We start from the raw sequence: 23,796 nt of genomic DNA on the forward strand, positions 1-23,796 counted from the left end.
TTGTTTTGAAGATGCTGATGGAAATAAGTAATCCAAAGTCATCTAACTTGTTACACTATGACATATAATATGAGCATAAAAGGGCCTGATAGGAGTGTGCTTTATGTGTGTGTGTGTGTGCACTGCATCTGGAGCAGTCCATCCATGGGGCACAGACAGGCATTAGGAAGTGTGATATGAGTCTTTTTAAGCTAAACTGTTCACAGCTATCATTGCCATTAGGACAGCCCATTTGGACTGCTTGCAGTTTATCGACTCCATTCATGGCCAGGACCCATGGTGGTGTTGGTAGAATCTCCCAGGCACACCACTCAATCCTCAGCCCCGTAGTGAAAGTGATTTTAAAATGTGTTTTGCTGGAGTGAGGACTGGCATAGATTCTGCACAGAAACCTACAGCAAATACTTCTTGCTACCTACCTCTCCCTTGTATTGATCAAATACTGGCTACAGCTAAAGACTTGGCCCATAACATCAAGTAATCTGCAGCCTGGTGGGGTTATGGAAACTATGATGAGAGTAGCTAAATACCAACATTAGCTGAGAATTAGACATTATGTAGCAAATAAGCTTTAAAAAAAAAATAATCACAAGAGTCCTGTTTTTAAGGAAATCTGTTAAGAAAAAAACCTCACAAACCATACATTTTATGCCACAAGAATTGTTTCTAATGAAAGTGTTTTCCAATATTTCCCTTGAGACATCAGCTGCTCCATAAAAATAATGTCCCAACTTTAATTTGCTCATTTTTGGAGGAAGGTAGAAGGCCTAAGAGCTTGTGTCAATGAATATAAACTACAACTTCTATGCAGGCTAGAAGGTACCATAGCGCGTGTACTACTTCTTATTCATTGTACCATATATTGTTTCTTCCCCAGATTGTTTCTTTCCCCCTCTGGCTTTTCTTCCTGTTTGAAGCTTTCCATTCATCTGAAAAATACTAGTTCAGACAATCCAGGCACAATATCACTCTAAACTCATTATTTCAGAGACTTTAATTAACCCCTCTCATCCAAGCCTGAATAAACAAAAAAAAAAAAAGTCAGGGGAAATTATCCATGGCCTGGATGCCACAGGCATCGTGTGAATCATCCCTCTCTCTCAGGAGGAAGGGTTTATATGCCCACAGAGGAAGCATGTCCCATGATTCTTGGGAAAAATCAGCAAATCAATGGGAACTCCCAGGAAAGTGCTTCCTGTTTTGCTTTGCTCTTAGAGCCCTGCTGCTTTCCATAGCACAGCTCTGGCATATGCTGCTGTTACAAAGGCAGAAGCATGCAGGTATTGCTGATGCTGTCAGCCTTCATCCCGGGCACAGTCTCTATAGAAAAATAAAACTTTTGCTGTATTAAATGGCTGTTCTCCCTGCTGCTCGCCAAGAAGGCTTTATCTGAAGCCTATTTGTACCAAATAGGAATAGGTGAAGGGTGCAGTATTGAATCCAGCCCTGCTCCAGCTCCGGTCTAAGGCCTTGGCTTGGTCTTTCCTCAGCTGATTATGGCTCTTTAGCATGGAACTAATGATCCATCCTGCAAGTCACGTCTGTCCTAACTGCGTTTTCACAGCTATTTGTAAAGCTGCATTTCCAAACCTGATTTTCTTTACTTCTTGGATCAATTTCCAAGCTCTTTGGGAATTCATTCTGATTCCTGGAATGGAAACTCTACTGTCCACTGACACCTTTCCCCCAAATGTCAGTGATGTGTGCTTTGGCATGGGTTGGGCCTAAATTTTCTTCTGATGGAGGAAAAAAACATGCTAATGAGCACCCAGTTATCTCGAACATTTTGAAGACAAAAATACAGCTGGAGGCAATTCTGGCATCATGTTTCTTCTCTGTTTCTACATTTTAGTTGAGAACATCTCATTACAGTGTTTTGTCATATGAAACTATTCAGCTGTATCTATGACTAGTTTGTTCTGGCTCAATTTTTTTTCCTGTTAATCATGTTAGGCTTACTCAAAGCTTGTAGAGGGTTTTCTATGATCCCACTGCACAGAGCTGCATGGCATTTTTTTCTTTAAACCATTAAGCTACACACACACACAGTCTCAGGACTGTATTTGCACACCCAATCAATTCCAGTGTTATTCCTATATCATTTTTCAAAATTATCAACTTCTAGGTGCTTTCTTTTCATGTTTTGATTAGATTATAGAAGCCTTAAAATTATTTAAAAAAAGATGAGCACTGTCCTTCTGTTTGCATTCAGAATAAACCGTTGTATTAAAACCATCCCAAACCAAGTATGTTGTTGGTGCTTTTTTGCTGAAGATCCATATAAATGGAAATTTTTGTGCTGAATTCTCTCCTACCTATGTAAAAAATGATTTTTCATCGATTACTGATCCCTATACCAAATTTTTTGTCTTAAAACCCACTGAGAATCAATTATTCTCAAGTTCCACCTTTTCCTCACATATTGTCATTTGCCACAATTTTCTTTTCTTGAGTTGTAGTATTTTTTTTTCCATTGTAAAGTTTGCTTTTGTAAAATCTCTAACAATGAAGTCCATCTTGTTTACACTGTGTCTGCAATTAGTCATTATTATAAGAGGGTTTCAACTGTGTGTATATATATATGCCCCATGGTCCAAATGACTCCAGAAGTCTTGATACAACATACCGTTTCAATTACCTTTTAAATAATATATTGGCATCTGATTGCAAATTTCAGGAAAACAAAATGTGTCAACTGGTTCCCCAGTGCTTTAAAAGATGTTCAGCTAGCCTCCATTGAGACATTACTGTAAAGTCTACAATGCACAATTAGTTACGAATTTTACATCTTTTTAGCATTCATGGGTAGACCGTTAATGAGGGAATAAATAGCACAATTTTATTTAATCCCACACGCTCGTTAAAATGAATTATTAAGCAAAAGACACACAGCTATTCTGTCCCCTTTGGCACAGGGACATCTGGATGCAACATCCTTTCTTTCAGATAGATGGGTGAGGCCCAGCCACAGATACTTGTGGATGTAATGTGGTTCTAAATCCCTGTTTACTTGAAAAGAATAAAACTGTTTGAAAAACCAGTGATGTTCACTCATGGAGAGAAATTAGTATTTTGGGGTACAATTTATTTGAGTAAAGATAGATATTTACTCTGGAATAAGATAACTATCCAGAGTACATAAAGAGATGCTTATTTATTTTCATTGGCATCAGATGTAGACATTTCTACGTGGTCAAAAGAGTTCTGCCCTTTATGCCTAGGCTAGGCACTTAACAGACAATTTTTCATTGCAGGGCTGTACTATCAGTTCTGTCATCCTTACTAGTCTCAGTTATTCAGTGACACTATTTACATATTAAAGTATCATTCAGCATGAGTAATGGTGTCAGCACAGAGGTTATGTTGCAGGTAGAGAGATGTTTCCATTTGCACTAAACCTCATCTCACAAAAATCACTGTAGACTGACACTTCCCACTGTAGACTGACACTTTTCTTTTGATTAGCATCCCTTCTTCCAATAATTGACTTCCAATAATTGACTTCTTCCAATAATTGAAGCAGTTCTGCTTCTGTTATTTGGTGGAAGAGAATTATTCAGAGATTTATTCATGTAGTCACAAGAAAGTCTGTGCTTAGGTATTAGGTTTTCTGTATGGAGTGCAAGCAAATAGATTACTGGGGAGTTGAGGGAGTTAATGCCATGGAATATGGGAGACCGTAACTGAAGATAATGCAGTGGTAGAGGGGCTTACATGTGGAACACAGAAGAATGAAGAGAGGGGAGAATTAGCCAAGACTAGGACACTTCAAAAAATGGGACATGGATATACAATCTGAGGATAAACTCAGCCAAAATCGCTAATAGCCCATCTATTTACTGGATACCCTGTTATGATTTTAGATGTTTGTGATGAGTAAACTTATTTAATACTTCCTTCTGAAACACAAAAAGAAGAAACATGGTTTCAGTTAAGTGACATCCAATTCGTATTTGGATTAGCATGACAATTTTACACTCGGATGAAAAAATATTAGAATATTTTATCATATGCCCCCCTTCTGTGCTCCATTTGGTACCTCTGCCACTTACAGTTCTGCACTACTGTGGTACCATTTGAGTCTTTCCTACTAAACAACTGGCATTTGACTGAGCCTAACTCAAATCCCCAGAGTGACAAACAGAAGAAACTGATCAAGACATGAAAAAGAAACCACAGAAACCTATCTTCTGGGTCTTCTCCCATGGCCATGAGTTCTCTGGGGTCAGGTTTTGCTCTAATACCGGCATGAAGACAGAAACTGTAGAAAGTCAATAGAAGCATATCATTTAAAGTAAACATACATGTAGATGTACAAGCACTCACATATACTGATTTCTAGGTTAAGAATATTTTTCTCCAAAATATGGATTTTTTTATCAAGATAGGAATATTTCTGCATCACTTTATATATCATTATTGTACAGTTCCTAATGGACATATGAATAATCATCAAATCTGTGTATATTGTCTGTGCACAGGCACAGATCAGTAAAGGATTGGCTTATATTGCCAATATTTATTTTAATAGAATTATAACATTCTAATCCCCTTCATAATAATGTCTTACTGTACTGTTTAGCCTTCCAGCTCATTCTAGTTACTTAAATTATATTTTGACAGCATCTTATCTCATTTTCATATCTTAACATTCTACCACTTACTCCTTGACTACTGAACTTTCTTAATATGTATTACCTACACCTAAACCATCATTTTCATGTTAACACAATTTTGCATTCTGCATGGAGCCTCAGCAAAAGTGATAAGCTTTTCTCAGGTATCAAGTAATGTTGAAGGAGTCCAGATTTGCCCATTTTTCGATCTTCAAAACCGTGTGTGTAGTGATGTTGAACTCAGTATTAAAAAAAAATAGACCTCTGTTGGCTTTTTGCTAGCATTTTGCTCTTCACATGATACTCCTTAATTCATTGTGCAGCCACATGGAATCCTTACAATCCCCTGTCTTGCCTCAAGCATAAACCTACCCAGATTTAATTTCTGTTTGAACTTGAGTCTTTTGAGGGGGAAGGAGTCTTAACCCTCTGTTACAGAGAGTTCACCACAGACATTGAGAAGCTATTCCAGCTGTTTCAATCTTACTGCTAAAATATATGCCCATTTCTAAGTTAGAATTTGTCTAGTTTCTTTTCACAGCCATTGGATCTTATTTTACTTTGTCTGCTACATTCATTGAAGAGTCCACTGCCAAAATTATGCTCCTTTCAGAGGATGAAGTCACGCCAGTAACTTAACTATCCCAAACATCTGGGTCTTCCATAGAAAGGCATATTTTGACTGTAGAAGAGTGCAATTACTCTTCTAAACATTCATTTCATGGCACAAAATTTCAGAGTCACAAAGCATGGTTTGCTCATAGTAAATACAGTGTTCATTTGTCCTTCTTCTGTAGCTCTAGCCTTTTCTCAGGAGGGAAAGGAGAAGCCCTCTCCTTTGATAGTTTGCATTCAGGCTCTTTATACTGCAGGTGACTTGTAGCTGGCAGGCACTTTACATAGCCTTTACCATCTCACTTGAGGGAAGGCTTGCCTTGATCTGCAGCACAGTTCAGCTGTCTAAAGCCAAAGAGATACCTACCCAAATTTTTCTGACAGTACCATACAAGTTGTTAAAAAGGATGAGCTTGAGATGTTTCAAATGGTGCTTTGCAGTACTCCTAAACAGAAAAATAACTGAGCTCAGTGAAGGTACTGCTAATTAACACCACCGTGAGAGTTTTGCTTGCACAAGAAATACCTGACTAGGTACCAAATGAATTCTGTTCCTTCGCCACCAGAAGTCGTTCAAAATAACAATAGGAATTCAATAGCTAGTGGCAAACCACATTTGTAAATTATACTGATACCATGGCCTCTGCCTTACTCTGGCTGCATGCAGCACTAAGGTAGAGAGCTGGTATTTAAGGGGCAGAGACCCTTCCTGCACAGCAATCCGGCCGTGCGCAGACCCACGGACCCTGTGCTGTGTCACAGCTCACCACCAGGAGGTCACAGGATGGGAAAACCATGGTGCAGCACCTGCCCAAGGAACAATGGGAATAGCTGCCAGGAGGTTGCAGAGCATCCAGACACCCCAGCCCTGTACCCATTGTATGTGCATTTGGCAGCACTCACCAGTCTTGGGAAAACCACCCCACAACCCATTGCTAAGAAATGCTTGCAGTACATAAATAATGTTAAAGTAAAAACATTTCCAGGATGGTTAATGAGGTATGGAACAAAGTTAGATGGAATTTACCTCTCCTTTGCCATGTTAAGGAGATAATGCAATAAATATTTTGTACCTTTTTCCGTCAGGAATGTATCACAATCATACAGGACTTTCTCTATAGTAGAAATGAAGACTTTGTTTAAATCCAAGCTGTAAGGGTTTTTTTTTAATCTACTTTTACATGTGTGGGATTAAAATTTGTAGAAAAGACACAGAACTATCCTTCTTAGCTCTACTTCTTCTCTTGAATGCTTAGATCCCTATGTGAAGATCCATCTGATGCAGAACGGTAAGAGGCTGAAGAAGAAAAAGACTACAATTAAAAAGAACACTCTGAATCCCTACTACAATGAGTCTTTCAGCTTTGAAGTACCCTTCGAGCAAATTCAGGTAATGTCAAACAGTGTTTTGTCTTCCCTCTCCATTCCATTTCTCAGCCCTTATAAATATTTAGCAGGAATCTTGTTAATTATCACGTGTGCATGCCTTCATTAGCACCTAGGTGCCAGTCCTGTGCTGAGTGTGACTGCTTCAAGAGGGAAATGATAAAATGCAAAGTACTTATGAAGTTTTGATTCATTAGTGAGAAATGGATAACTGACATTTTCTGTCAACAGAAATGGATTTTGGAAAAAAAAATCCACAGGGAGATAGTGAAGGAATGTGCCAGCAAAACGGTATAGGGATAAAAGAAAAGGCATATATAGCATTTTTTCCCCAAATTATTTGAAATAATAAATTGGCATCATCTGTTAAATTGTGTTCCTTACTCATTTATTGGCCCTGTTCTTTGAAAGCACTGCAGCATACTTCTTAAGTAAAACACCTAATTCATCCACAACTTTTTTTCAGTTATTCACTACACTATGACAACTTTTTCAGTGATTCCTACGTCCCTTGGAAAAAGGCATTTGAGAATCTCAGGGGTCAGTACTGCTCTCTTGGCACTTCAGGAGAGCTCCAGCAGTTGTCCAGAGCCTAGACTTAAGGGTCTCGGAAATCAGCACAGTGAGCCGGAAGTCACCTACGTTAGCCGTGGGAAATACCAGGACAAGGCATTGTGTAAATCTTTTCAGGGACTGTGACCTGCCTTTTGGCTACTGGGAGGCAAGTAATCTCTCATAAGGGAGGTTTAACTTCTTTTGATGTTAACTGATCTTTTATCACAAGAGAGAAGCTCTTCTTAACCATCTCAGGAGGCATGTGAGAAAAGAACTTCATGGTGGCTTGCCACCCACCCATGGAGCCCCAGAACCATGGAAATGTTAAGCAATACAACAGCTTTTCTGGGTGGAGCTGAGTGGGGAAAATGTCCTTTTAGGGGTCTCCTAGTTTGAATGACCATAATTAAAATAGTCTGGTAATACATCCTTTTGTGGCTTGTAAGAGAGGGTTAGGAATGAGTCAGGTGCCAAAAGTTTAAATGGGTTTAAATGGCTTGGACAAAATTGGGAGCCCCTTCTGGATTAGATGAGAGCGTGGTATGGGTTTTCACACTCTGTATCTTGCATTTTGATAGTAACTGTACTGGAGAGAAGCCTGGGAGCCAAGGCCTATATTTCAAGTAAAACTGTGTGCTTGCATTTTATTGACTTGGTACTGACAAACATAATAAAATTAGACAAGGTGAGGCAGTAGGAACAGTGACTTGGATGCATGACTAGTCCGTTTACAGTTTCTACATGCCCTTCAGCATATACAGGTGTCTATGGACTCTAGGAATCAAAAGTGAGAAATCCAGTGGGGCCTAATTTCCCTTGATTTTAATGAAAGCTGGTCTATGTGCTTGTGAAAGACCTCATAACAAGCATCAGAGACCCAGAGGCAAAAAAAAAGAGGAATCAAATCAAGTCTCTTTAGCAATTTAGGCAACGAATATTTTGATTTCTAAATAGGGACAGGATTGAGGGACTGGAATGGGCACCTCCAAATAACCAGATAAGAGCTTCGGCACGGTTAGAGGCATTCTGTAGGTACTTGACCATTTTACCTTCTAATCCTAAGTCATTTTTGTAAGGTGGATATAGGTCCTTTAAAAAGTATTGTGGTTTGGATGTTTAAATTTTTGTCTTTTTTTATATATAATTTTACTAGAACTACTTTATAGCTCCTACTTGAGTATATAGCCCCAATTTTAAATCTGCAATTATAGACTTTGGTCATATGCCAGTGTATTTTGGAGTTAGTTATAAAAGACTGTATTTAGAAGTTATTTCATTATGGATACTGAAGTGATTTCATCATTAGAAAAACACTTTTTAAATTATATTTAGACTTAATATGATAAGGATTACTGGGACTTTCGGGAAATTCAAATAAAAGTCATTAAGCAAACTTATACAAATTTCTTGATTGTTGGAGAAGAAAGAGAAGGGAGGTTATGAAGAGAAAGCAGTTCAGTAGCAGTACATATATGTAATTTTAAATGAGCCAAACATTAACATTTTCAACAATTTAATAGTGACTATGGATTCTGGCTCTTAAGGGAAAGAAAGTGAAGTCTTTAAGGGTAATGGGAGAACACTCCTGGGAAGTCAAATCCTGTTGCTTACAGGCAGATCAGGCATGTGTTTTGCCACAGCAAAACAGACTGCCTCTGTAGGCAGCAATGTCTCCAGGCCCTTTCAGTCCAAAGGGCTTAATCACACTGGGAAACTCCTAATCCAAGTGTTTATTAGGAGAGGCAGTGCTTTCTACCAGCACCTCTTGGGGTTTGCAGTACAGCTGCTCCTTTAATATATGGCACAAAGGCAAAGAGATGCTCACATTTCTCTGTAGGTTTAGGCCAGACACCACGAGGTGAGAATCATCTCGGAGTTAATCATCTGAGCTAGCTGTTCTTACATTTTTATAGAGCAAGGAAAATGGTCTTTCATTTACAGTGCTCATTTTTTTTTACAATTAACACAAAAAAAATCCAACAGTAACTAGCCCTCAAGCTTCTAGGCACAGCAGGCAAGCATTTTTTGTACTGTAAATAAATAGTCTCATGCTTACTTTTTATATCTGTGATTGTACCATGCATCTAAAACATAAGTGTTCATTTGGGGAGGTACCATTAAAAGAGCGTGTACTGCAAACAGCAACACTGAAACATGATTTTGGCATCTAGAAATACTTGCTTCAGGATATTGCCTTTTATCCTGAGTGCTCTGGGGAGAGAGAGTCTTGAGTTTGATGTACATTTTTGTCACTAGCAACTATATAAATACTTTAGTGCCTGTTGGATTCATCTCTTTCTCTGGCTCAGTGATTTGTACAATCCTGTAAGGGAATGGACTTTGTAATATAAACCTCATGAGCCTGGTCTTCCTACTTTTAAAAGATAATCCTTTTACAAGCACTGAAATTAATCATTCTAGTAAGAAGTCCAGATTGTAGATATATTTAAAGCCTTAAGTTTAAAAAACTGATTCTTGAGAATAAAAGATTTTTCTAGAAGAAACGTTTTTCAGGGCTTTTCTTGCTCTTATTCAGGAAGCTCACACTGTAATAAGAAATCAGGAAAAGAACTGTATGTTCATCTTTAAAAATAAAGCTCTGTAAGGAGAAGTGTTTACAATTTAGTAAAATCAGCCCAAGGCTATGAACATCTTAGGTGCTGTTGGGGAAGAACACCACTCCACTGAAGGAATAGCTGTATATGCTCTTTTGACAAATAATGTAGACCTGAAGGAGAGGAATGTTTGCATGTGCACACAAATGCATACCCAAAGCTTGGCTTGAACATCTCCTATTGTGCCCCAGTCTAAATGAATGGAAAATTGTCTGTGAGCTGTGACAGATGAGCTCGCACAAACTTTGTGGGACTAGTTTAACTCTCTTTGCCAGAGGTCACCATTCCTGCAGAAGTAACACTCCCAACATCAGCTCAGTCATAGGCACTGTCACTATGTCAGAGCCCCGAGACAGTGGAGTTTTTACATCTTTTCCAACTTTCATGAGGGTGCAGCCTGTTTTCTAGACTTCTTTATAAATATACAGAATATACATTGTATACACACATACTTACACGTGTGCACATGCACACACACACAAAGAGAGGGGTACGTGTGTGTGTGTGTCTATGTGTTTAGTAAGCATAAGGGCTATCTTCTGAATTTATCTGCAAATACCTGACTAGCATGCTGGATGGATGGGTAAGAGTTGTTCAGAAGCAGAAAGGCAACAAACAAAATGGAGCACAACACTGCAAACATTAATTTGGGGTAGAGCCATTTCTGAGCTTTAGCTGTTAACTTATTTACTTCTCTCGAAGTATTATATTAAACAATAATGATGTGTTAAATTGCACAACTTTTGAATTACCTTACCTGTAAGTTGTTAATCTGTTAAAGGAAAAACAATCAACCCCAATGTCGATATGAAGCTCTTTGATGCAAGGGGGCAAATTACAAGTTAACAGGGAGGTTGTAAAGTTAATTTGATTTGAAAGGCTTAAAAAGACAAAAGTTTGAATTTGCTTCTCACTAGGGGAATCTGCTCAGGCTGTCACACACCCCCTTCATGGCTTCTCCACTGCAGTTGTCTCTTCCCACATTCATGCCCACCCACCTTCCCTTTAAGGTCATGCTCACTGCTCTTTCTCTGTCTCATTGTAGAAAGTGCAAATTGTTGTGACTGTTTTGGACTATGACAAGATTGGCAAGAACGATGCCATCGGAAAAGTCTTTGTGGGCTACAACAGCACTGGAGCGGAGCTGCGGCATTGGTCAGACATGTTGGCCAACCCCCGGCGGCCCATTGCACAGTGGCACACCTTACAGCCCGAGGAGGAGGTAGATGCCATGCTGGCAGTCAAGAAGTAAATTAAATTAAATTAAATTATGAAGAAGAAAAAGAAGAAGAAGCCTTTCTGCATTTGCCCACATAGTGCTCTTTAGCCAGTATCTGTAAATACCTCAGTAATATGGGTCCTTTAATTTCAGCCATGTGTTCCTGACACAGATCAGTTGTACTTTTAAATTCCCATTTTAATTTGCACAAATTTAAAAGTAGAGAGCCTTTTAAAGGCACTTCATTTCACCACTGTCCCCCGATCTACTCTTCTTTTAAGCAATATGATGTGTAGATAGAGCATGACAGAAATTATTTATTGTATGACACAGTTGTATATATACACCAGTATGCTGAGAATTTATTTCTAGTTTGTGTATTTGTATGTTGTAAGCGTTTCCTAATCTGTGTATATCTAGATGTTTTTAATAAGATGTTCTATTTTAAATTATGTAAATTGACTGAGATATAGGAGAGCTGATAATATATTATAGGGTAACTATTGTATCGTCTGCATTCCAGAAAAAAAAAATCCAACTTGTAAGGCACTAGTAGTGTTACACTGACATCTTAAAGGACAACTTAAATCTGAGCTTTCAACTGGACCATCCTAATAACGCACTTCACATCCACAGTGAATCTTGGAGGGGCAAATCCAACTGGGTAGACATCTTTCACAGGCAACTTAGCATGATCTGAGCAGTTCCGTGGCTGACCTCAAGGAGATGTAGCCGGAAGCCAGGATACAATTTTTTTGTATATATTCCAAAGCAAACACAGACTGAAATGGCTTTAGATAGAAAGTTGAGGAAGCAGTTCCATCGGAGGCAACAATTTCATCTAACATACAAAGACAATTGCAGAGGTTGTGCAGGGAGGGGGAGGAGGGAGATGCAGCAGTAGCAAAATGCTGCCATGAAAAGAAGAGTAGCTCTCCATTATCACCTTTATACAAAATTTGCATACTGTGAATTCCATCCACAATTTCACATTATAATGAGTTTGCACATTAGAATTTGTAACAAAATATTTTATTATACTAACTCAGATTAGAAGGAATGCAGAATATTTTTTAGACACAGCCGTGTGAGTTTATTATACAAAATAGTTTCATGGTAAACAGACAGTATTGTAATCCCATCAGAAGATGACAAAATTTAGCCATAGTTCTAAATGCACTTCAAAGTAAGCCAAAAGAGAACAGCTAGTGACCTTTTATATACTATTTATACTTAAGTTTTAATTTGTCCTTTAAAAAAAAGTGAAAACAAAGAACAAGTTCTAGAAAACTGAAGTAACCTCTTCTGTATACTAGATGCTCGTTTCAGGAGGAGTTTTTAAATGTTTTAAATGTTATTATGTAGTAAATGGCACTATTATGAAGCTATTAGTCATTCCATAAGAGTCTTGAAAGACTGCTCTGTGTATCACTGTGACTGCCGTGTGTGCTTAGAAATGTAGTTTTCTCAGTGGATAGCAATCAATTTATTCCGTAGTGATATTGTAATAATACTGCCATTCCCTTCTACTGCACTGCCGAAGGAACGCGTAGCACAAGCAGTTCTAGTTATTATGGACCAATTTAGAACTGGAGAGCTATGCGGGGGACAAGGATGCTATAGTGAATGGGTTGACCACGCAGCATTTTGTCAAGCCCTGTGCAATACTCTACATTTCAACTGCCCTCAACCCCTGCTGTTTTATGTAGACAGTCATCTTATAGCTACCCAGCATGTCATCTCTGCTCGTACCATCTCATCAAGTCATTTAGGGCATCACTTCTATCTCATGTACCGTCCTTTGAGGCCCCTCGCTTATCTTTCCAAGCTGTGAATATATTTATAATTCTTCAAAGAGCTCATTATTTTCAGCAATGCAAACTACCCCAGAAATGTGGAAATGCTATTGCTTTTGGAGGGAGGCAGGAGGATTAACCATTAATGTTCTTATCAATCTGCTGCATCTAACAGAAACTACTGAAATAACAAAGATGAATGTAATCAGAGAACTATGCACTGAAAACTAAATTCACAGCCTCCCTCAAGGCTCTGCTTCTGGGAGAGGTGTGACAGCATGAGGGGTCAGTGCAGCGATGGCCAAGCACCACTGTTTTTCAGTACTTTGAGGGTAAAAGCAGCAGCAGCAAAGATGTGGGAAGAGAATAAAAGCCTGGATCTCTCCCCACCTCCAAAAGTGAGAATAGCAAGATGCATTTTCTTTCTTTTTTTACATGAAACACAGAAAAAACACAAGCGAGACATTTTCTGATAGAAACAGGCACATACATGCAAAGCATCAAGCTGGAATATTTTAAAATCTTATCCTTAAGGACCAAACCCCACCAAAGAGAAGAAGTAGACAGCTTTCCAGCCTGCGAGCTTCATGGTCTCCAGCTTTCAGTTGTTCATTCAGGATAGCTGCAAGTTCAACATGCCAGGACTGACTCATTGTGTTAAGGTATTCTTAATGCTTTCTCTTCCTACACTGCCAGACTGAAAGTCACCCTAGAACTGGTTTGTAAGGTACAATGATTCTCAGAGACTGAACCTGCCATGTGACCAAGATGACATTTTCATCCTCAAAGAAGCCACATGTACCTTTCTGACAAAGCTGTGTGAAGTATTAGAATCTGATGCTGTAGAAAGATCCTAGTTGCCTTTGTGTATATTTACTGCCTGCTTGAGTGTTTCTCTGTGTGGGTTTTCTCTGTATCTTGTAGAAATGTTTGGGGTGTTTTATCCTGCCATATCGCTCGTGGCCCGCGAGCTGACAACTTTAGCCGTATTTTACCTTCATTTTTGATGAGGTGGTTTATATTTTGTTTCACTTTGTGTAGTGACTTCCCACAGTAGAGTTTTCCAATTGTCGTTAAAATAACATACATATTACACAGATATTCAATAAAAATGTTTTATTTCCTGTTGATGTTCTGGCATTTCTCTTTTGATCTAAAACTTTGAAAAGACATTTCACTCCAGGACTTTCACATAATATCATACACTTTGAAGTATTGCAAGTGAAATAGCACAGCACTTTTTGAGGGGCTGTGAAAAGCTGCTTTCATCAGTAAGATGGTCACAGCCAGCAGCGCTCCGGTAGATGAATTCTTCACCTCTATTGCAGATGAAGGACTATTACCTTGTTTACCCAAGAGCCTGATTATTTGCCTCCAAACCCAGTACTCTCTATCCAAACATGGACTAGTTTCTATACCACAACAAAAACTGCCAAGTAGTTACCTACACATCACTTTTCTTCCAGACAGTTGTGTTAGAGCTGTGGTTGAAGTTTTCATTTAGAGAGAGATGGTATATTTTAACCTACATCCAAGCGCTACTTCTAAGCTGACCATAAAATCAAGCCTCTTACAGACTAAAGATCATTAAATAAAACCTTTAACTGGGGAGGAGGGGCAGTGGGGAGAAGGTATTGGAGGAAGTGAATAGAGAGGGACTTCCTACAACAGCATGTAGTGATAGGACAAGGGGGCATTGTATCTAAACTGAAGGAGGGTAGGTTTAGATTAGATATTAGGAAGAAATTCTTTACTGTGAGGGTGCTGAGGCACAGGAACGGGTTGCCCAGAGAAGTCGTGGATGCCTCATCCCTGAAAGTGTTCAAGGCCAGGTTGGATGGGCTCTGGGCAACCTGATCTAGTGGAAGGTGTCTCTGCCCACAGTGGGCCTGGTGATGTGAAGAGCAGTTACTCCTCCAAAATTGTGAATGCCTGATGTTCTGTGGCTTTACAGAACTGCTAGGGGTTGATTGTAAGACCCCAGGTTTGAGCTACAAGCTCATCAAAGAGGTTTTACTTTTAAAATGCACAAGGCTCCAAAAGTCTGCTCGCCAGATCTACTAAAAGAGCCTTCAGTTCCTTTAATACCATGAAAGAGTACACAGGAGAAGACACTGCACACGTTTCTCAGGAGGTCAAATAAGACACTTTTATGGCAAACTTTGGAAAATAAGAGAACTTGGCAAAAATTTAAAGGGCAACATTCAACCAAAATAAAGCATTCCACAAAGTATTGACTTAGCACATGCTAACACATACAACTTGGCAAAATCCAACCCATCCAGCTTTAAGTTACTCAGAATATTAAGAGAGGAGATTAGGAGAAGAAGTAAAGAGAGAGAGAGAAAAGGAGATAATTGTAGCTGCCATCCCAGATCCAGCATAGATCCAGCTACCAGGAGACCAGGAGATGGCAGAGCCACAGAATGGCCACACAGTGCTGTTTTTATCTGCTCCAGCCCCCTGTGGCCACTGCCCCCCCAGGTGGTACTTTGGTGTTCCAGCTGATCTGGGGCTGGGTTGGGGCTCCAGGGGATGGGGTGTGGGCAGTGCTTCCGGTGTCCAGTGACTGATGGCTGTGCCAGGCTGCCCAAGGAGGCTCCAAGGGGATGGAGTGGGGCAGGGCACCACCTCACCTTTGTGAAATTTGACCTGTCCCTTCCCCCCCACACGCACTTGAGTTGGTCCAAGCCAATAATTAATATAATAATCCAGGGTCTCACCGTGATGCCTGCTTGCTCTGCAGGAGCTGAGGTAACACTCCTGTGGTGCACAGTAATTCCCCATAGATACAGGCAGGTACCATATTATGGAGGTATGAGATGCTTCTGCTCCATTCTTCACCATCTAAGCTGTTGCATGATCAGACCAAGCACACACTTCCATAAGAGGAGCAATTTACTTAAGAGCAGACTCAAATCTATCAAAGACAATCAATAAAAATACATTGAGATAGGTTCTGTATGCACCAACATTTTTTGCAGATCTTGAGAATACCAAAGAGACACCTTTGTCAATCAAAAACAGTTCTCTCAACAGAGTAATCAGTTGAAGTCAGTCATTACAACTAATGTAAGGAAAAATGCTAAAAATGCTTCATATAATAGCTGTTACTAAGTGGGGAAAGCAGCAAAAATTACCAATTTTATTCAGCTCATTTAACCCCTAATCAGCTGTCAAAAAAAAACATTCTTCCCAACTGTCAGACTGTTACCCAAGCAAAGTATCTGTCTCTCCATCACTTTTCACATCATGAGTCAATGAAAGTTAATTGCCTGTTAGTTATGCAAAGCAAGAATTAAAACATTATATTTTTTGATTACTCTAACAGTCAGTTCCCTTATTTATTTATTTACACTTTAACATTTTCACTCCAGGCTGCCAGTTCAGTTTGTTGTACGCATACTGACTTGTTTTCAGACCATAAACCTACCAAATTCATGTCCAGCCCCTATTTTTCAGTGTCAGCTCAAGTGCTACTGTTTATCCAGGCATTAAAGCATGGAAAAGGATTTTTCTTGACATACCACAAAAGGTTTTATGCAGCCTTCATGACATTTACCTTATACGTATTAAATCTTTATATTCAATACAGAGAATACTTTTAATACTGCATGAAAAAGTAGTTCCAAAAGCATGTGACAAACTGGTACAGAGAACACTTTATGTGGTACTTTGTGACTGATACCTGCAGCAACATTTTAAGACAAAAGGGCCACACAACGAGATCTACATCAAGATTATGCTGTATTCAAAATAAAAAAGAAAGTTCTACAAAGCAGGGGATGATATGGATGTCCTTAATGGAGCCTATAGAGGCCAAATAGCTTGGGGAAGTGAAGACAGTTCTTCAAGGCTTCTGGGCTAAAGGTGGAGGGTACAGCTAGTACAGTATTTTTGGTCTGTGCACGCACTGTGTGATAACATGTTGAGATTTTGAACAGCCATTTAGACAAAAAAATCCCCAACCATACCAAACAAAGAGTTTCATCTTCTGACAGAATCAATCTCATCAGTTTGACAGCTCACATTTAATTTCAGTCAACCATTTCATATCTTCGTACTCTGTCTTATTACTTACAACAAGGAGAGCACACCGTGGGCGATAATGCACTGATGTTATACACCAAATGGAGCTGACATCAGTTTTCCTCATAAACAAAAGACCAATGCACAAAAGTGGCAAAATATTCTCTGCTCCACTAATCAAGATTATCCCACAGTCCTGCGCAGACCTAATTTTGCTTGCATTCTCCCTGAGCCCAGGGACAGTTCTTTTATCTATTGTGTTCACAAACACGTACCTTAGCCTAGAAGATTTCTCCTAAGAAGGATCAGTGCCCACTGGCATCAAGAAATTGTTCCAAAACCCTGACATGGATCTGTCATTGAAGAGCTTAGGTTATATTTATCTTCTCCCTTGGACCATTCATCACAAGGACGAGGATTCCTGGCTGAACATCCTGATTGAAAGCCTGACAGGTTGGAACCCAAAATGGAATGCTGAAGTCAATTATTTCGCGCTTAGTCAGAAACATTCTCATCCACTTGTCCTGGTGAAAGACAGACTGAAGCTCAGTAACTTGCATCCTGCTCAAGATGGTTTTTTCCTTCATGAAACTGGCAATATTATTAAACTTTTTTTTTTAAGATAAGTCTGTGACATTCAGACTTATATATTTTCTTCTTTCAAATACAAGGTTGTTTCTATTGTTTAACTCAGTTTTAAGAATTTTAAAGCCAACTCACCAAAGAAAGTAAGTGGCTGAATTGTTTAATTGGCTTTAACTCCCAGCTTTATCAAACCTCAGTTTCACTCACTCCTCTCCAGCCATACACCATGATCTGACACTGATTAATAGAAAAAAGCTCTGATGGAAGCCTATCAAGGAAATTTAGTAATCAGAGTGACTTAAAGAACCCTTTTCATAGATTAAATGAAGATTAAATGGTCAAATTTCAACATAGTGTATTATTAAGGGTGAGGTGCTAAAGATGTTCATTGTTGCAGATGAACATTTATTAATGATCTAGAAAACAGATGAATGAAGTGACAAAATTTACCTGTGCCGTAAAATTGTTTTAGCTGGAACAGATCTAAATTATGAGGCCATCTCTAATTTCATAAATTGAGAATCCAGTACCCAGACAGGCACTTCAACTCAAATGATACCAAATATTGTGAGGAGATCTGTGAACAGTAGTACAAAAAATGTCATCTCAAATGAGAAGACAAGGTAAGAGAGCTAGTCAAGCCGGTATGGGAAATGAAGGCAGAACCTCTTTTTTGTACAAGAATTGCTTACATAAAAATAGATTTGTCTTCTCAGTAGTCTCTAAGGACATAATGAAAGCTTATGATGAACTGGTAGTACACAAAGGATGTTCAAATTACAATCCTCATATATATATATATATTTTTATATATATATATATATATATATATAGTCTTCATATACGTTTTTTAGAATATGTTTATTTGTAGACACACTTCACACATACAGAGAACATGCTCTGTGTCTCAGTGCAGCACATGTACAGATGCCAGGATGTTTCCTGACTTCAGTATAGGCATTTGTCCATTACAGTTCCTGCTGCCACTGAGACATAACACCCTCCATGCAAATGTCTCAAAGTACTTTTCAAAGATGAAACTAAACCTTGGAAAATACATATTGGAAAAGCTGAAAAATACTGCCCCATTAAGAGCTGTCATGTGGCCTGGTATAGAGTGAAAAGCTTCCACAGCAGCTGAATCAGGTAAGTCTTTGTAGTTGAAACACAGGGTATATAAAAAGGATTTAAGGGAGTCCTTAGCAGGAAGTTCTGAAAAGTAAATATAAGAAAAGCCAATCTTGAGGGAAACAAAGACATTTATGGAGACTATATAAATGAACAGTAACAAGAAAAATGTAGGGTAAAGTAAATATGTATCCCAGCTATACAGACTTCTACTATACTCCAGAAAAAGTATGCACCTAGAGATTTGTACCAGAGCAAAGATGAGTCCTACCTTGTGTTTGAGCCTTCCAAGTCTCCAGAATAAAAATCTGAGAAGGTTCAGGTTATTACTGTTGCTTTGCTGCATGCTTCCAAAAAGAACCTTTTTCCCCACACAAAGAATCACCTCTCCCACTCCAGCCCAGTGATGAGGAGAACTGGTTAATGCTCTTGTTCCTTGGATTTAACACAAATAGCTGCCTGAAAGGTTTGAGCACCATGACCATAATCAAATCTGCAGTAATTAGTAATGCAACAACAGCAAGCAAGAAAAGCAAGCAAACTTCAACTGACATTTGTTGAAGTACAGATAACAGAGAGGAACAAAGTGGCAAAAATGCAAGAAAAAAAAGAAGTTGCTTGCAGACCAGAGGACCAAATCTCTATCTCTTGCCATATAGCCCCAGCTCATGGTCATTACCTGTTTTTGTCTTTCCCCATGTCACTGTTCTGTCAATAGAGCCTAAAGATCTCTTCTGATCCCATATTTGCTACTGTTCATGTTATATTTACAGTGTTTCCTAATACAGTTGAGTACAAGCTGTTCCCTTGTTGATTCTTCTCATGCTTCCCTTGCTCCGCTTCTGCCTAGCCAACTTTGTAAAGTTTTATTCAACCACTCTACAACAATTGGTGCCTAATAATCTCTTAGGAACATGGGTTCAGGGAAAAACACCAAGTTGCAGAAGCCTTTGCAAGCAGTTAATACTTGTTTCAGAACCTAAACTACGAAGATGCTACAGTGTTTAATCAGTTCCCACAGCATAATACCACTCTGTACAAGTTCCTTGTAAAGTATACTTCTTTCATGATCTTATTCTATAACTTATTAGCAAGGATGAAAGAAGTGTAGTAGCACGTTTAATGGAGAAGAAATGTGATGGACTAGGAAAACCAAGGGCTATTTTTTCCCCTTTCATCAGAAATTCTAAATCAGTTCCCACCATGATTTTCATCATCTCAAGTGTCTTCATCAAACCTCCTGTCACGTCTTCCCTGAGAGAGAATACTCTCCCTGCCCAGCACCATAATGCAAGCCCACTGCATTATAACTAAAGCAGCTGAACAATCAATATGGACTGCACATGAGCCTCACCAGTCTCCTCCCAGCCTTTTTTGAGGTTGGCAGCACAAATACTTCTCTAATCACATGCTAAGAGGATTGTCTCTGCTCTTGACCTGACTTAGGCTGGTTTGACTTACATTCTCTTTTTAAGGCATCTCATGAGGAGCAAACTTGGTCAGGCCACTATCCTGTACCTACTCTCAGCTATCTTAAAGAAAAATTTACATGATGCAGAGTAGACAGTAAACATTAAACAATGTCAATACAGGTGACATGGAAGTGAGCTTCATGGAAGTGAATCTAGGTTTTAAAATGCATTGAAAAGATCAGCAAGTTAAAAGCACTATTGAGAAAGTCCTTCATTTTCCTGCCAGCCAGGCTAAGGGTTTTATAGCATCTTCACTCTTTTGTATGTGTGTGCATTCATTATCTCCCAGGTGACAGCTCCATAAATCCTCTCGGACTCTTGATATGTTCAAGGATAGATGAGGAGCTTCTTCACGACAAAATATTTCACATCCCCACACAATTACAGAGCATGTTGCTTGACTAGCGGCTGGTAAACACAAGTATGCACTGACACACTGTATTCCTCAGCATCTCAAATAGGGCAGGTCTCCACATGCAAGTAGTAACACACTGTTCCTTAATGAGTATATTACATGGCATATATACCACATTCCTACTTCATTTACACTCACGTTGTTGCTATGTTCGCTTTTCCTAAGGTTTGTAGCACACAGACTTCTGGTCCACAATTTGGGCATCTGGGCACTACTGCATTGCAAATACCAGCTATTTAAATTCCAAAGCCACAGCAAAGGGCTTCAAGATCCATAGCTTTTAACATTGCAAATCTGAAATTATCATTGATGTAATTTGATAAACAATCATATTATCATCAACCAAATCATCTTACTCAAAAGTGTCTGGATTTGCATATCCTTAGAGATTGCTGTACTCTTCCTTAATTTTTTTTTTTAAAAAGAGAAGATTAATGTCATTTCCTGATCATCTCATTACCAATATGTTTCCCATATAGAACAGTCACTTACTGTGACGTGTTTTGTAGAGCTAGATAATTTTTAAAATCCTGTAAGAATTATATCCTTTTCATCTGAAGTATTTGGAACATAATGAAAACATTTGATCCTGTTAATTATCTAAAACAGTTATCCATAGAGTGAATTTGGTCTTATTAGCAGAAACACAGTCTCTTCCTTGTCGTGCAATATGATTCAACATGTCTGGTAACACAGCCACAGGCTACTCATCAAGGGGGGGAGGGAAATCCCTGCACTGGAAATTACTGATCTGGATAATACCATGAAATAACTGATTCCTAACACATGGCTCCCAGAAAGTGCCTGGAGAATACTGTCCAGACTTAGCTCAAGGTGTAATATCAGAAACCCAGGACTTTGTAAGGAGCAGTGAGCTATTTTCTCAGTTTGCAGATACAGGCAAGAAGATTTCCCATGTTTAAAAAGTCCAGTGCTTAGCAAAGACATAAGGTCAGGTCTTCCTCTTCACCAGAAGTGCAGAACGAAACAAGGAAGGTCCTGATGAGGAGCAGCTGACTTCAGCTGGTGCAGAACTGGATTTTGCACCAGCCCCCTTTGCATCTCATTCCTCCCTACTTGTGCTAAAAGGCATACAAGAGAGTGAGATCAGAAGTTTACTGGTAAATGTAACAGCAAGAAGCCAGGGTATTTGTAGTGCAGAGATGTCCAGCATCCTTCTCTCTACATTGAAGAGATACAGATTTGACGGATGGTCTGGTAGGAGGACGAGGAAATGGTTGGATGGTTGCATCCAGAGGGTAGTGGTCAATTGGCTCCAGCAGGAGATCAGTGACGAATGGTGTCTCTCAGGGGTCCATACTGGGACAAGTACTGGTTAATATCAGACAGACAGTGGGATTTAGTGCACCTTCAGCAAGTGTTCAGATGACAACACGCTGAGCAATGCACTTGACACAACCAAGGGATGGGATGCTATCCAGAGGGATCTGGACAAGCTTGAAGAGTGGGCCCATGGGCACCTCATGAGGTTCAACAAGGCCAAGTAAAAGGTCCTGCACCTGGACTGGGGTAACCAACTCCCAGTATTAATACAGGCTGAGGGATGAGAGCAGCCCTGCTGAGAAGGGCTGGTGGATACTGGTGGATGAGAGGCTGGACATGAGCTGGCAATGTGTGCTCACAGCCCAGAAAGCCAAACACATCCTGGGCTGCATCGCAAGCAGCATGGCCAGCAGGTCAAGGGAGAGGATTCTGCTCCTCCACTTTACTGTTGTGAGACACCCCACTTGCAGTACTGCCTCCAGCTCTGAGGTCCTCAGCACAGAAAGGACATCAACCTGTTGGAGTGAGTCCAGAGGATGGCCATGAAGATGATTAGAGGGATGCAGCACCTCTTCTATGAGGAAAGGCTGAGAAAATTGGGATTGTTCTGCCTGGAAAAGAGAATACTACAGGGTGACCTAGTTGCGACTTTTCAACATTTAAGGGGGTTGTAAGAAAGATGAGGACAGACTTCTTAGCAGGGCCTGTTGCAATAGGACAGGGCAGTGGTTTTACACTTAAAGAAGGCAGATTCAGACTAGACATAAAGAAGAAATTTTTTACTATGAGGGTGGTGAAAAACTGGAACTGGTTGTTCAGGGAGATGGTAGATATCCCATCCCTGTGAACATTGAGGGTCAGGTTGGATGGAGCTCTAAGCAATTTGATCTAGTTGAAGATGTTCCTGGTCATTGTGGGGCAGTTAGGTTAGATGACTTTTAAAGGTCTCTTCCAATCCAATCTATTCTAGGATTCTGTGATTAGTCCCATCAGTCTCATGATCAAATCACTCACTGTCTTTCACACCCCAAGCTTCTTCCCTTCAAATCAATGAGCATCAGTTCATACCAAGATAGCCAACCCATCTTCTGTCTTATTTCTGCCAATAAAAAGTGGGGGAAACACTGCCTGTGCCTGTGCCCTACATTTGGATGTGCCTGTATTGTCTGTCTCTTTTGCTTTACAGTCCGTGGTTGCATTTCCCAAACCTTCTCTGATTCCAATCACAGCTGCAGCTGGGTTTTGGTCAGGTTTACCATCCTGGTTAATTGAAGTTCTTGTGTGCCTAGGAGATAATTACGTACTTGATGGCCTGACTGGCAGAATGCTACATTGTGATGATCAGGTTTTACTTCTGACTAGCTTTTTTTCAAGGAATCTTATGTATTTTACTTGGCATGTCTGCTCCCTCTGATCCCACGTATGCAATCAGGAAACTAAAATCTTTCACTCTTTGAAAAGTTGAGGAAGAGAGTTTTGTGGATACTATGTAACGGAGTTGTATATTAACGATGCCATTAATTCCCTAATTAGGAACTCATTTTCAATTTGCTGTATAAACCTTGCCTATCACATCTAAAGCATTATTTCAGTAATGAGTTGGTAAGCATTATTACACTTCTTCTGTAGGCAGAAACCAAATGCCATTTATCTGACCTCAGGTCATCAGGGCCACACAGGGCTGCAGCAGTGATTAGAGTTTTGGTCCTGACACAGCTCAAACCTCAAGAATATCTGGACACTCTCACTCAGCTGTAAAGCATCACTGAGGAGTTCTTAGAGATTTCACACAGCTGCTTGCACAGTATCTTGAGGGTAGTTACAGTAGAAACTAGTCACCACTACTCAGTGTTGCAGTACGTGCCACCATACCTTTCTACCTGCAAATGAAATGGAAGTTTTGAAAATTAACCATTGTTTTCCACAAGAAACACATCCTACCACTCCCCAGTAAGGTTTGTGCCAAAGTAAAGGAAGGGTATGCCATGTGCAAGCTGTACGGGCACTTCAATGCTCACTCAAGATGGATTAAGATGAAAAGCCTTTATGATTTCTGGATCTAGAGCACTACAAAGCTAGAC

General features: G+C 39.6%; 1 protein-coding gene across 3 annotated transcripts in view; it reads left to right on the plus strand.

Moving 5' to 3' along the window:
- The window catches only part of SYT1 (synaptotagmin 1), a 350,802-nt gene extending 336,870 nt beyond the window's left edge, over positions 1–13,932 (plus strand). For all 3 annotated transcript variants that reach the window (XM_017804502.1, XM_017804504.1, XM_017804503.1), the window contains 2 exons: positions 6,488–6,621; positions 10,833–13,932. In XM_017804502.1, coding sequence (XP_017659991.1) covers positions 6,488–6,621; positions 10,833–11,039 — 341 coding nt within the window. In that variant the 3' untranslated portion in view covers positions 11,040–13,932. The remainder of the gene's footprint in view (positions 1–6,487; positions 6,622–10,832) is intronic.
- The last annotated feature ends 9,864 nt before the right edge of the window (positions 13,933–23,796 follow it).

The sequence above is a fragment of the Lepidothrix coronata genome, unplaced genomic scaffold (genome assembly GCF_001604755.1).
Source record: "Lepidothrix coronata isolate B3197 unplaced genomic scaffold, Lepidothrix_coronata-1.0 Scaffold9, whole genome shotgun sequence".
Lineage (NCBI taxonomy): Eukaryota > Metazoa > Chordata > Aves > Passeriformes > Pipridae > Lepidothrix > Lepidothrix coronata.